The sequence below is a fragment of the Protomyctophum bolini genome (assembly GCF_963924005.1).
Source record: "Protomyctophum bolini genome assembly, chromosome: 3".
NCBI classification, from domain to species: Eukaryota; Metazoa; Chordata; class Actinopteri; order Myctophiformes; family Myctophidae; genus Protomyctophum; species Protomyctophum bolini.
In genome coordinates, this window is record NC_137864.1 from 39,087,597 (window position 1) to 39,102,596 (window position 15,000).

The 15,000-nt window shown below is 43.4% G+C and overlaps 2 protein-coding genes across 3 annotated transcripts in view; both read left to right on the plus strand.

The window, feature by feature from the left end:
• LOC308312952 (pre-B-cell leukemia transcription factor 1-like) overlaps positions 1-9,311 on the plus strand; it is a 9,582-nt gene extending 271 nt beyond the window's left edge. The window contains exons 2-6 of one of the 2 annotated variants that reach the window (XM_080759763.1): positions 2,847-3,037; positions 4,550-4,685; positions 5,736-5,892; positions 8,028-8,117; positions 8,483-9,311. In XM_080759763.1, the coding sequence (XP_080615889.1) occupies positions 2,847-3,037; positions 4,550-4,685; positions 5,736-5,892; positions 8,028-8,071 (528 nt within the window). In that variant the 3' untranslated portion in view covers positions 8,072-8,117; positions 8,483-9,311. The remainder of the gene's footprint in view (positions 1-2,846; positions 3,038-4,549; positions 4,686-5,735; positions 5,893-8,027; positions 8,118-8,482) is intronic. The other variant, XM_080759764.1, reaches the window with a different exon arrangement.
• A 1,142-nt stretch (positions 9,312-10,453) lies between these two features.
• Positions 10,454-15,000, plus strand: part of sid4 (secreted immunoglobulin domain 4) — a gene marked incomplete at its 5' end in the record, with an annotated part of 12,477 nt that continues 7,930 nt past the window's right edge. The window contains 2 exons of the mRNA XM_080759028.1: positions 10,454-10,469; positions 14,970-15,000. The exon at positions 14,970-15,000 is cut by the window's right edge and continues 116 nt beyond it. Of these exons, the coding sequence (XP_080615154.1) occupies positions 10,454-10,469; positions 14,970-15,000 (47 nt within the window). The remainder of the gene's footprint in view (positions 10,470-14,969) is intronic.

Genomic DNA, 15,000 nt, shown 5'->3' on the forward strand with positions numbered 1-15,000 from the left:
GCTACGCTACGACACGCTAGGCTACGATATGCTAGGCTACGATATGATATGTTATGATGCTTTATATATCAAATACACTGGAGTCAATGAGAGCTCAGTGACCAGCTCTATTTATATATAAAACACACTGGAGTCAATGAGAGCTCAGTGACCAGCTCTATTTATATGTAAAACACACTGGAGTCAATGAGAGCTCAGTGACCAGCTCTATTTATATATAAAATACACTGGAGTCAATGAGAGCTCAGTGACCAGCTCTATTTATATATAAAATACACTGGAGTCAATGAGAGCTCAGTGACCAGGTCTATTTATATATAAAATACACTGGAGTCAATGAGAGCTCAGTGACCAGCTCTATTTATATATAAAATACACTGGAGTCAATGAGAGCTCAGTGACCAGCTCTATTTATATGTAAAATACACTGGAGTCAATGAGAGCTCAGTGACCAGCTCTATTTATATATAAAATACACTGGAGTCAATGAGAGCTCAGTGACCAGCTCTATTTATATATAAAATACACTGGAGTCAATGAGAGCTCAGTGACCAGCTCTATTTATATATAAAATACACTGGAGTCAATGAGAGCTCAGTGACCAGCTCTGTTTATATATAAAATACACTGGAGTCAATGAGAGCTCAGTGACCAGCTCTATTTATATATAAAATACACTGGAGTCAATGAGAGCTCAGTGACCAGCTCAATAACAAACAGTATTTATGAATGACTGAGACCTTTTGTAAAGTATTCGCTTCTGGCAAATAACAGAAGACATGTAACACATTATTGTCTGCTGTGTTGCTTTTCGATCTGTACTCTGTGCAGCAAAATCTCGCGATACTTCGGAGCCAGAAACGATACCTGCTGCTGTTTAGATCCTCAGATAAAATTATATACTGTGCACTCTGTGCACATCGAAAAGTAAGTGATTAGAAAACAACCTGTGATAATTATGTCTTATTTTATATTCCTGAACCAATTATATGACAAAGGTCTCAATTGTTCATAAATAATGTTTCTTATGAGCTGGTCCTGCCGGCTCCATTCACTGCCATGTAATTATTGTACTTCCGGTGTTTTGGCTCCCATGAAAGTGTCCATGAAAGTGTCATGGCGCAGCCCAGTCATGTGACCACTTCTCGCCGAGTGCCGCGCTACAAGCCGCAAATCTTTGAACATACCGGTATATTCTTTCAGACCGAACGTTTTTAACTAAAATATTTGCTTCTGGGGAGGTCCCTGGAACAACATATTTTCAGATGGGGGTCGGCGGCCAATTACATATAGTTTTGGGTCTCCTTGACATGAAATAGTTTGAGCACCACTGACATAGAAACATAGGGTTTAACCCTGTGAGCACCACTGACATAGAAACATAGGGTTTAACCCTGTGAGCACCACTGACATAGAAACATAGTTTTCTTTATTTTATTTTCCACCAGGCCGAAGGCATGGGGAGAGAGTATGTTTAGTTGTCTCCACCAGGCCGAAGGTTTGGGGAGAGAGTATGTTTTATTGTCTCCACCAGGCCGAAGGCATGGGGAGAGAGTATGTTTTATTGTCTCCACCAGGCCGAAGGCATGGGGAGAGAGTATGTTTTATTGTCTCCACCAGGCCGAAGGCATGGGGAGAGAGTATGTTTAGTTGTCTCCACCAGGCCGAAGGCATGGGGAGAGAGTATGTTTTATTGTCTCCACCAGACCGAAGGCACGGGAGAGAGTATGTTTTATTGTCTCCACCATGCCGAAGGCATGGGGAGAGAGTTTGTTTAGTTGTCTCCACCATGAAGGCATGGGGAGAGAGTATGCTTTATTGTCTCCACCAGGCCGAAGGCACGGGGAGAGAGTATGTTTTATTGTCTCCACCAGGCCGAAGGCATGGGGAGAGAGTATGTTTTATTGTCTCCACCAGGCCGAAGGCACGGGGAAAGAGTATGTTTTATTGTCTCCACCAGGCCGAAGGCATGGGGAGAGAGTATGTTTAGTTGTCTCCACCAGGCCGAAGGTTTGGGGAGAGAGTATGTTTTATTGTCTCCACCAGGCCGAAGGCACGGGGAAAGAGTATGTTTTATTGTCTCCACCAGGCCGAAGGCATGGGGAGAGAGTATGTTTAGTTGTCTCCACCAGGCCGAAGGTTTGGGGAGAGAGTATGTTTTATTGTCTCCACCAGGCCGAAGGCATGGGGAGAGAGTATGTTTTATTGTCTCCACCAGGCCGAAGGCATGGGGAGAGAGTATGTTTTATTGTCTCCACCAGGCCGAAGGCATGGGGAGAGAGTATGTTTTATTGTCTCCACCAGGCCGAAGGCATGGGGAGAGAGTATGTTTAGTTGTCTCCACCAGGCCGAAGGCATGGGGAGAGAGTATGTTTTATTGTCTCCACCAGACCGAAGGCACGGGAGAGAGTATGTTTTATTGTCTCCACCATGCCGAAGGCATGGGGAGAGAGTTTGTTTAGTTGTCTCCACCATGAAGGCATGGGGAGAGAGTATGCTTTATTGTCTCCACCAGGCCGAAGGCACGGGGAGAGAGTATGTTTTATTGTCTCCACCAGGCCGAAGGCATGGGGAGAGAGTATGTTTTATTGTCTCCACCAGGCCGAAGGCACGGGGAAAGAGTATGTTTTATTGTCTCCACCAGGCCGAAGGCATGGGGAGAGAGTATGTTTTATTGTCTCCACCAGGCCGAAGGCATGGGTAGAGAGTATAGTTTTATTGTCTCCACCAGGCCGAAGGCATGGGGAGAGAGTATGTTTTTTTTTCTCCACCAGGCCGAAGGCACGGGGAGAGAGTATGTTTTGAAGTCGACACTAAAATCTCCCCTCTCCTCTCCTCTCCTCCAGGCTTGCAGTGAGTTCACCAACCATGTGATGAACCTGCTCAGAGAGCAGTCCCGCACGCGGCCCATCTCCCCCAAGGAGATCGAGCGCATGGTGGGGATCATCCACAGGAAGTTCAGCACCATCCAGATGCAGCTGAAGCAGAGCACCTGTGAAGCCGTCATGATCCTGCGCTCACGCTTCCTGGACGCCAGGTCCGTTTCTGGCTTTCTTTCTTCTAGGTCTTTAAGACTAGGGCAGGGCTGTCATGACTACACCTTTAAGACTAGGGCAGGGCTGTCATGACTACACCTTTAAGACAAGGCAGGGCTGTCATGACTACACCTTTAAGACTAGGGCAGGGCTGTCATGACTACACCTTTAAGACTAGGGCAGGGCTGTCATGACTACACCTTTAAGACTAGGGCAGGGCTGTCATGACTACACCTTTAAGACTAGGGCAGGGACTAGGACAAGGCTGTCATGACTACACCTTTAAGACTAGGGCAGGGCTGTCATGACTACACCTTTAAGACTAGGGCAGGGCTGTCATGACTACACCTTTAAGACTAGGGCAGGGCTGTCATGACTACACCTTTAAGACAAGGGCAGGGCTGTCATGACTACACCTTTAAGACTAGGGCAGAGCTGTCATGACTACACCTTTAAGACTAGGGCAGGGACTAAGACAAGGCTGTCATGACTACACCTTTAAGACTAGGGCAGGGCTGTCATGACTACACCTTTAAGACTAGGGCAGGGCTGTCATGACTACACCTTTAAGACAAGGGCAGGGCTGTCATGACTACACCTTTAAGACTAGGGCAGGGCTGTCATGACTACACCTTTAAGACTAGGGCAGGGACTAAGACAAGGCTGTCATGACTACACCTTTAAGACTAGGGCAGGGCTGTCATGACTACACCTTTAAGACTAGGGCAGGGCTGTCATGACTACACCTTTAAGACTAGGGCAGGGCTGTCATGACTACACCTTTAAGACTAGGACAGGGACTAGGACAAGGCTGTCGTGACTACACCTTTAAGACTAGGGCAGGGCTGTCATGACTACACCTTTAAGACTAGGGCAGGGCTGTCATGACTACACCTTTAAGACTAGGGCAGGGCTGTCATGACTACACCTTTAAGACTAGGGCAGGACTTTCATGACTACACCTTTAAGACTAGGGCAGGGACTAGGACATGGCTGTCATGACTACACCTTTAAGACTAGGGCAGGGCTGTCATGACTACACCTTTAAGACCAGGGCAGGGCTGTCATGACTACACCTTTAAGACTAGGGCAGGGCTCTCATGACTACACCTTTAAGACTATAGGGGCAGGGCTGTCATGACTACACATTTAAGTTGACGATTAATTGTGTTTTTGGCGTTGAACATATGAATACGAATTTTATAATCTAACAATTGCCCAGGGCAGATATGATCAATAACTTAAAATATACTAATAAATTACTGACATATTTAATAATTGTATACAAACATGGTAAAAATAGCACTGATCCAAAAGCTTACAACGCGCCACAAAGTGACTTGTAGATGTGCTATTTCAGTGTTTTAAAACATCTTTCAACATGGAAACGGCTATGATGACAATCATGACAAACATAATTGCGATCACAATGTAATAATTGTGACAACCTTACTAACTGTGATGATGATGATAATAATAATAACTGTGATGTCATGTCTCTCCTCGTACACCAGGCGGAAGCGTCGGAACTTCAACAAGCAGGCGACGGAGGTGCTAAACGAGTACTTCTACTCGCACCTGGCCAACCCCTACCCGAGCGAGGAGGCTAAGGAGGAGCTGGCCAAGAAGTGTTCCATCACTGTGTCTCAGGTCAGGACTAGAGGTCACTGTCTCAGGTCACTGTGTCTCAGGTCAGGACTAGAGGTCACTGTGTCTCAGGTCAGGACTAGAAGTCATTGTGTCTCAGGTCAGGACTAGAAGTCACTGTGTCTCAGGTCACTGTGTCTAAATGTCAGGGAGGGACTAGTGGAGAAGAGATCCAGTAGAACTAAATGTCAGGGAGGGACTAGTGGAGAAGAGATCCAGTAGAACTAAATGTCAGGGAGGGACTAGTGGAGAAGAGATCCAGTAGAACTAAATGTCAGGGAGGGACTAGTGGAGAAGAGATCCAGTAGAACTAAATGTCACGGAGGGACTAGTGGAGAAGAGATCCAGTAGAACTAAATGTCAGGGAGGGACTAGTGGAGAAGAGATCCAGTAGAACTAAATGTCAGGGAGGGACTGGTGGAGAAGAGATCCAGTAGAACTAAATGTCAGGGAGGGACTAGTGGAGAAGAGATCCAGTAGAACTAAATGACGAGTGATTTCATGTTTGGTTTGAAAATCATCAATCATCAATTAAGGCCCGCCAAAATGCCGACAAAATCAACTGTAGATTCAGTCGACTAAAATCATACATTTAGTCCAGTGTTGTTTTTGGCAGCAAATTTCTATTTTAGTTTTTAGTCATAGTCTCTTGAATAGTTTTCACTTAGTTTTAGTCACATTTTAGTCACCTGGAATGTTCTAGTGTTTAGTCTAGTTTTAGTCGACTAAATGTCATACGATTTTAGCATAAAACTGGATCTCTTGTCCACTAGTCCCTTCCTAACATTTTAGTCTAGTTTTTATTTGTTGACAAATTGTCAGTATATTTAGTCTTAGTTTTAGTCATCATAGATTCGTTTTTATTTAGTTTCTATTTAGTTTTAGTCAGTGGAAAAAGGTAGTCGACGAACATTTTTCGTCTTAGTTTTAGTCGACGAAAACAACACTGATTTAGTCCACTCAAACCAGATCAACACTAAATCATTTCAGGTGACTAAAGTATGACTGAAACTAAATTAAATCATCACTGTTTCTTACCGTCCCCCCCCCAAGGTGTCCAACTGGTTTGGGAACAAGAGGATTCGGTATAAGAAGAACATCGGGAAGTTCCAGGAAGAGGCGAACCTGTACGCCATGAAGACCGCAGTGGACGCAGCCAGCGTGTCCTCGCAGGCCAGCCAGGCCAACTCCCCCGCCACGCCAAACTCAGGTACACACACACACACACGCACACACGCACACACACACACACACACACACGCACGCACACGCACGCACACACACACACACACACACACACGTACGCATACACACACACACACACACGCACACGCACGCACACGCACGCACAGAAAGCGAGAAACGCACCGACAGACTTGGGGATGGAGCTCTTTCATTTTGTATTGATAACGAGAACCTCATCTTCTCATCGAGCATTTTCTATTATTTCGTGGAAAGACGGGAGACGATAGATTCTGAACAGAACCAGAATCTTTTACCAGCGTGGAGGATTACATTTATCTCTTGATCATCTCTTGTCTTTGATTGTTTTAACATGACGTGGGGAGAGAGAGATGGGGATGGGGAGAGAGAGATGGGGATGGGGAGAGAGAGATGGGAGAGAGAGAGGTGGGGAGTGACTCACAGTGAAGGGATCTGTATTGGAACCCTACTCTACCACAACGTTACTTCAGCCAGCATGAGGCTTTAGTTGTCACTGTACAATACTTTAAAACTGTTGTCATGTTACACTCATGCTTAAAATAGCTCTTATTTGCGCCGCCCTCGTTGAAAACAATGTATTTCCAACTCCAGCTCGTCTCAGTTCAGGCTGCATGAACAGAACTCCAGCGCTGGGTTTCCGCCCCCTGAATATCGTAACTCTTCTATTAGATGGCTCTGCCCCAGAGTTAGTGTCGAAGTGTCCTTATGAGCAAGACTCTGAACCCCTATCTGCTCCTGAAAAATAGCAGATCTACAACCTCATAGGTCGAGCTTGTGGGTCTGCTATTTTTGAAAAAACGTAAAAATGTGGCGCAAATCATTGAATATATATTTCAGAGCGAACATTTTGAACTAAAATATTTGCTTCTGGGGGGGGGGTCCCTGGAATGGAACTACATATTTTGAGATGGGGGTCCGTGGCCCAATAGAGATAATTCTGGGGGTCCTTCACATGAAAAAGGTTGAGCCCCACTGACATAGAAACATGGGTTTTTCAGAAAGATGTTAGGATTTAGAAGCCTTTTTTTTTAATCGACCTCAGTCCAAAATGGGTTAAGTGACTGATGCATGGTTTCCATTAGTTGAGAACACTCTGTTGGGAAGAACAGTCCGTTCCCAGCCCTGTCTGTCTGTCGGTTCTGTTCTGTACTAAAAGCAGACGTTCCCAGCCCTGTCTGTTGGTTCTGTTCTGTACTAAAAGCAGACGTTCCCAGCCCTGTCTGTGGTTCTGTTCTGTTCTGTACTAAAAGCAGACGTTCCCAGCCCTTCCTGTTGGTCCAATTCTCACAGATTAGCGAGAGTGATAGTTGAGCAGTTGGTTTGGCGTACAGTTGATCTGTGGGTGACATTTCATACTGTACAGAATGTCTCCAAAATGTCCCTCTTGGGGCATTCTAGTGGCCTCATTTGGAGATGTCATAGTTTGAGGTTCTTATTACTTTAAATGGCTAGTACACTAGCCATTTAAATATAATGATCCCAATTAAAAATAGCTGTCCTGTAGCAATTAAAGGAGAATTCCATGCTATAATGCTTTCTTATCTTTCTTACCTTTCTTTGTAGTCGTTACGTCCCCACCAAAGAGGTCCAGGTGTTTTTTTGTGCAAAAACTCCTTATTGGCTGTTTCCCCTACCATAAGCCCTCAATGAATTGCATTGAATTGAATGGGAATTGAATGCGGCTATGGGGTGTTATGCTAGTTCGCTTATTTCCATCGAAATAAGTAGTAAAGTGTGCCGCTTGGGATACTATTTACATTATGAAGAGAGGATATATACAATTTTGAGCGATGGAAATAAGCAAATTAGCTCAACACCCCATAGCCCCATTCAATTCCCATTCAATTCAATGCAATTCATTGAGGGCTTATGGTAGGGAAAACAGCCAATAAGGAGCTTTTGCACAAAATAACACCTGGACCTCTTTGGTGGGGACGTAACAACTACAAAGAAAGGTAAGAAAGCCTTCTAGTATGGAATTCTCCTTTAATAGTCCCCCCCCCCCCCCTATCTCTTTAACAGTAAAATAAGTTTGCTACTGTAGTTACAACGATAATATCCTCCTGCATAGAACTATATCCACTAGTAATAATAATGCGTGCGTTCTTGCGCCCTCTGCAGGAGGATATCCAGCGCCGTGTTACACTCCTGACGAGAGGTTATGAGGAGGAATCCCCCCCTCCTCCCCCTCCCCCCACTGTCCGTCTCCATGTGAGTTGTTGCTATGGTAACACACACATACACACACACACACGCACACACGCACACACGCACACGCGCACACAAGCACACGCACGCACACGCGCGCACACGCACAGGCACACGCACGCACACACACACACACACACACACACGCTTGTAGATTGCCTATTTTCACTCCTAGTACTATACTCTTCGTTTATGGAATTCCTTAGACATTTATTTTCTTTATTTCTTCATGAAATAAATAAATGACTATATGGGGGGGAATGTCTGTCTGTTTATTTATTTATTTAAATGGATATTATTATTGAGCATTACTTAACAAACTGTCTGTCTCCGTCTGTCTGTCTGTCTGTCTGTCTGTCTCATCCTAGGTTGCTGAGGGCTGGCAGGACCATGTTGACCCCCCCCCACCGGGGGCAGCGTGCACTCTGACACCTCCAACTGAGCCCCCTCCCCCTCCCCCTCCCCCGGTCTCCTCCCCAGACTAACACAAACCCCAGAAGACCCCCAAACCCCCCCCAGCTGTACCCCCCCCCTCCCACCCGTAGAGTTATACCTCAAACTGAGCCACCGATCGGCCACTCCTTTATTTTAACTCCTTTGTTTTTGTTATCGTTTACTTTTATACTTCAACCCTTCAACACCTCTCCCCCCCCCCCCCCCCCCCCCCCTCCTGTCGGGAGGCGGACTATTTTCCGACAGCATTCTAGCCGACGGGGCAACGGTCCGCTCCGCAGCGGGGGGACATTCGCTGCGATGCGAAAAAGCGATGGTCCGACATGCGCTGCTCCCGTGCTTGCGGTTAGGGTTAGGTTAGGATTGAGGTTTCGGATCAATATGCTGTCGGAAAAAAGACCTGCACCCCTCCTGTCCACCACGACGGGAAAGCCTGTCTCGTGCTTTGTGGTGATTGGTTGGTTGGTTGTCACACGGCGTCGTTTCGTGCGGCGGAAATAAGCCGATATATCTATGTGATTTTTTTGTTGTAGGTTTTGACTTGTTTCCGCCGCGCGACACGACGCCTGGGTGGGGGGGGGGGGGGGGGGGGGCAGAACTATAGGTATGAGTGCAGGTTTGTCTCGACACACACACACACACACACACACACACCACTGTCTGGTTTTTATCTTTCTTTCTTTTTTATTTTATTTAATTTTTTTATAATTGTTGACTCTGTTTTTCTTTTCTTTTTCTTTTTTTTTTTTTAAAAGGATAAAACGTAGTGACGGATGTAGAGCTTTCTTAACCCATTTTGGGCGGGAACCCCCTTTTGGTGTTATAGCATCATGCTATGCTTTAGCTTATTGAAAAGAATAGTAGATCTACAAGCTCGCAGCGCGCCACCGAGTGGCGCGCTGCGAGCTTGTATAGGTCTGCTGTTTTTTTGAAAAAGCGAAAAAGCGACTGACATAGAAGACTTTTTTTTTTTTTAATCTGATCTCAGGTCAGAATGGAAAACTGTCAGGATGTTAGAAGGCCTTTTTTAGAATCTGATCTCCGGTCAGAATGGGTTAATACTGTTCCAGTGTGGCCTGGAGCCCCTCGAGGACCCACATCCATCGTCTCGTTTCACAAGAACGCAGAGAAAGACCGAGAAATAATGTTTAAAGGAAAAAAGAATAAAAAGAAAAGAGGAAGTGTGTTAATGTCTTCCATGCATGTAGTCCTTTTTAGATGTTTAGCAATGATTGTATTTTTATTTTTTATTTTCTTCTTCTTCTTCTTCTTGGACTTTTTTAAAAATGTTGCTACAGAGAAAGATGTATAGGTACAACAGAACAGAAAAACTTCTAAATGGCAGAAAAATAACCAAAAATGAATAAAACACATTATGTCAGTTATTAACATTTGGTTTCCTGTTTTTATTTCATTGTATGTCAGTTATTAACATTTGGTTTCCTGTTTTCATTTCATCGTGTGTCAGTTATTAACATTTGGTTTCCTGTTTTTATTACATTGTATGTCAGTTCGGAAAAAATACAAACGGTACTTAAGTACTGTGCTTAAGCACAATTTTGAGGTATTTCTACTTCACTTCAATGACTTGAGTTGCACCACTCAGTTCACACAGGTGTGATTTTTGCATACAATTGAAAACTTGAAATCGGACATTGATTCAGCATAATGAGTAGCCTACTTTTACTTTTGGGTAAGTACATATTTTGATATCAATACTTTTGTACTTTTACTCAAGTACATTTTGAATTCTGAACTTTAACAGAGTACTTCTATATTGCAGAATTGATACTTCTACTAAAAGTAAAACGCATCTTCTCTCTGCCTCCTCTGTGTCACGTGGCACCAGTAGCAAACGGCCATGTTCCGTATATGTTCATTGTACTATGGCGCCCTCCAGTGGTGAGTATTGTTCCTGTATCTGGTATACTCAGAGACTGTTGTTTTTATCAACTAAACCATGTTACATTGTGCCTCTATCAACTAAACCATGTTACATTGTGCCTCTATCAACTAAACCATGTTACATTGTGTCTATCAACTAAACCATGTTACATTGTGCCTCTATCAACTAAACCATGTTACATTGTGCCTCTATCAACTAAACCATGTTACATTGTGTCTAGCAACTAAACCATGTTACATTGTGTCTATCAACTAAACCATGTTACATTGTACCTCTATCAACTAAACCATGTTACATTGTGCCTCTATCAACTAAACCATGTTACATTGTGCCTCTATCAACTAAACCATGTTACATTGTGCCTCTATCAACTAAACCATGTTACATTGTGCCTCTATCAACTAAACCATGTTACATTGTGCCTCTATCAACTAAACCATGTTACATTGTGCCTCTATCAACTAAACCATGTTACATTGTGTCTATCAACTAAACCATGTTACATTGTGTCTATCAACTAAACCATGTTACATTGTACCTCTATCAACTAAACCATGTTACATTGTGCCTCTATCAACTAAACCATGTTACATTGTGTCTCAACTAAACCATGTTACATTGTGCCTCTATCAACTAAACCATGTTACATTGTGTCTCTATCAACTAAACCATGTTACATTGTGCCTCTATCAACTAAACCATGTTACATTGTGCCTCTATCAACTAAACCATGTTACATTGTGTCTCTATCAACTAAACCATGTTACATTGTGCCTCTATCAACTAAACCATGTTACATTGTGCCTCTATCAACTAAACCATGTTACATTGTGTCTCTATCAACTAAACCATGTTACATTGTGCCTCTATCAACTAAACCATGTTACATTGTGTCTCTATCAACTAAACCATGTTACATTGTGCCTCTATCAACTAAACCATGTTACATTGTGCCTCTATCAACTAAACCATGTTACATTGTGCCTCTATATCATCGTGTGGTTTTGGGGACCCCCTTGAGGGTTTGGGTTCCTACGCTAAATGATAAAAATCTCCACCACATTTTTTTTTAGAAGGAAATAACTTGAATGAACAGCAATTCTGACCAGACTTTCAATGTTGTCTACATCAGGGGTTCTCAACGTTTTTGGCTGGAGACCCCCGGAAATGCTTTGGCCATGTCTCGCGACCCCCGCAGGCCATGTCTCGAGACATGCAGGCCAAAGCATTTCCGGGCGTCTCCCAGGCCCTCAACACCCCCAAATTGGGGGAGTTGTTATTTTCACCCCTCTTATCAAAGACCTTCTGATGCCATCACCCCCCTTATCAAAGACCTTCTGATGCCATCACCGCTCTTATCAAAGACCATTGTACATTTACTCAAGCATTCCCAGACATTTTCTACAGTGTAGTATTTCTATTGATACTTTTACTACTAGCAGATCTACAAGCTTGTATCGCGGCACTCGACACGAGCTTGTAGATCTGCTATTTTTGAAAAATAGTGAAAATGTGAATATATATTCTTTCAGAGCGAACGTTTTTAACTCAAACCGTTGTCCTTCTAGGCCGGGGTTGCCCTCGAACAACATATTTTCAGATGGGGGTCTGCAGCCAATTACATAACAATTCTGGGCGTCCTTGACGTGAAAAAAGTTGAGCACCGCTGACGTAGAAACATGAGGTTTTTAAGAAAACTGTTTTAGAAAACACTTCGAATCGGCCTTAATCCTAAATGCGTTGAGCAAATAGTTCCGTCTGATTTCCATTTGATGGAAAGATAAGGACAAACAGACAGTGGATGGTTAAAGGTCGAGAGAGAGAGAGAGAGAGAGAGAGAGAGACAGAGACAGAGACACAGAGAGAGACAGAGAGAGAGAGAGAGAGAGAGAGAGAGAGAGAGAGACAGAGAGGACTAACAGACAGTATAGGCTGTCTCTTCACCATGGATATGTCTCCCATAGGTCTCGTTCTGTGTTCGCTGCTATTTTCAGGTAATAACAAATGTTTTTTTTTTTGGTGGGGATTGCAATAAAACACACACACACACACACACACACGCACACACACACACACACACACACACACACACACACACACACACACACACACACACACACGACACTTTAGCAGCTTGACGATGAAACGAATTAACATCTTTCACAACATTTGTTTTTGAATACTGACTGCTTTACAGTGTAGCCTGTACACTACCACCCACCCCTGTTCCCCCTCACTGTATATGTTTCTTTTCCCCTTTTACCTATGATTTCCTATTTTGACTATATAGTTGTGTATATTCGTACGTATCTAAATGTTTTGATGAATTGAACAAGGTGGACCCTCTTGTAAACAAGTGTAATGCTTTATGGTGTCGTCCACTCACTGTTAACAGTTTTTGTATTGAGTTGTAGGCCTTGAAATGTACTGTAATTCTGCAAGCTGTTAATACATCCATCAATCAATCAATCAATCAATCAATCAATCAATCAATCAATAGTTCATATTCTATAGACAGTGCCACTGATAATTGCACGTTATGTATTGTCATTACTATTGGAAAGGAGATCGTTTTGCCTTGCCATGTATTGATTTATATCTATATATTATATTATACATATGATCAGGTATAAGTATAACATAGCATTTTTACTTTACTACATCCTGTGCATTAACATTTTTTTGCGAAGTCATTACATTTCCTATCCAGTTCAATCTGCGTATTATTTGCTCTTGGTGTTTGCTTTGTGGCATTTGTGTACACATCTGTCCCCAGACGCGACTAAAGGTTCACAGAGTTGTTGTGTGTGTGTGTGTGTGTGTGTGTGTGTGTGTGTGTGTGTGTGTGTGTGCGTGCGCGCGTGAGTGCGTGTGTGTGTGTGTGTGTTCGTTCCCATCTCTCTCCATTTCCATTGCCAATCAATGTTGTGTAACGCAGTCCCTGTCGCTCACATGACCGGACAGCAGGGGTCACTATAGTGCAATGACATAAGAATCCCTTGCTGGTTTCCACTCAAAAACAATCCGGGTTGGCAGGTGTTTTTTTTTTACCTCTATGCCACAAAAACAAAACAAAAAACCCTCTAAAAATAGCTTTGGCCTAGTTCTCAAACTTGGGCTAATATAATATGGCTGTGTGCATGGCCATATAATTTATATGTCAATTTTTTTTAGAGGTGTGCATTAATAATTGGCACTGCCCTCACAATTCAATTCGATTACGAATAATCTACGATTCACCAGGTAACGATTTGATTTGATTCTAGGATGCATTGAGATGCATCACACTTTTTAATAGGCCTATATACACTTATTATATAAACCTTATCAACCTTATAGTCAATACAAGCAGTCAGATATAGGCCTACGGAACAACATATTTTATTTGCGACCACAGGTGTTGGTTGGTCACCCCAGGCAAGCCCCCATATATATGGTGCCCAGGAATAGAGATGTGGATCCATGGATAAGTCAACCTGTTCTGACATTCCATATGTTGATCCTTCCCCATCCATCCTTCCTCTTGGACGTCTCCCTTTTGACTGATACCTGTCCATTTAAACTCCAGACGGGCCTGTTGACTGATACCTGTCCATTTAAACTCCAGACGGGCCTGTTGACTGATACCTGTCCATTTAAACTCTAGACGGGCCCCAAAGTTATTAGTGCAGCTGCGCCCGACAGCCGGCGAAAACGAGATAATTCTCAACAGGCTACGTACGGTAAATGAAGGCCCGGCCCTACCTGGGCCCTCAGGCTTCTCAACAAACCCTGCACACTCAAGATAATGTCCCCGCTAGTAGGCCTACTGCTACCACCCTTAGATCTCCATGTATGACCTGTTCTGACATTCCATGTTGATCTGACCTCATCAAATCCTGTACACTCAAGACATGCTCCTTATATGGCCAGTGCAGAATTCATTCCATGTTTCCATCTATACTTCTATACATCTTTAAAACAAAGCATCACTGCCTCATCAAAGTTGGTGTTGTGACTTTAATTAATATATTGTCAATTACTTCCATGAGATGTGGTGGAGTTAGTTGTTTTAGCAGACAGTCTGAGGGTCCAATGGAGTTAAGAGGTTTTGTCCAATGCGGTTTTTCCGTTGGTCCAATATTTTCGATACAACACACAGACGTAAAGGGTGTTCAATAGCACTGATTTATGAAACAACACACAGACGTAAAGGGTGTTCAATAGCACTGATTTATGAAACAACACACAGACATAAAGGGTGTTCAATATAGCACTGATTTATGAAACAACACACAGACGTAAAGGGTGTTCAATAGCACTGATTTATGAAACAACACACAGACGTAAAGGGTGTTCAATATAGCACTGATTTATGAAACAACACACAGACGTAAAGGGTGTTCAATAGCACTGATTTATGCCGAAATATAATAATCAAAAGCCTCCCGACAGCAATGTGAAATGACAGCATTATAGCGTATAATAATTGGCTTTTCTTCTTCTTGCCTCTGCAGCAGGCGCCCAGGCTCCCGTGGTCTCAGTGGA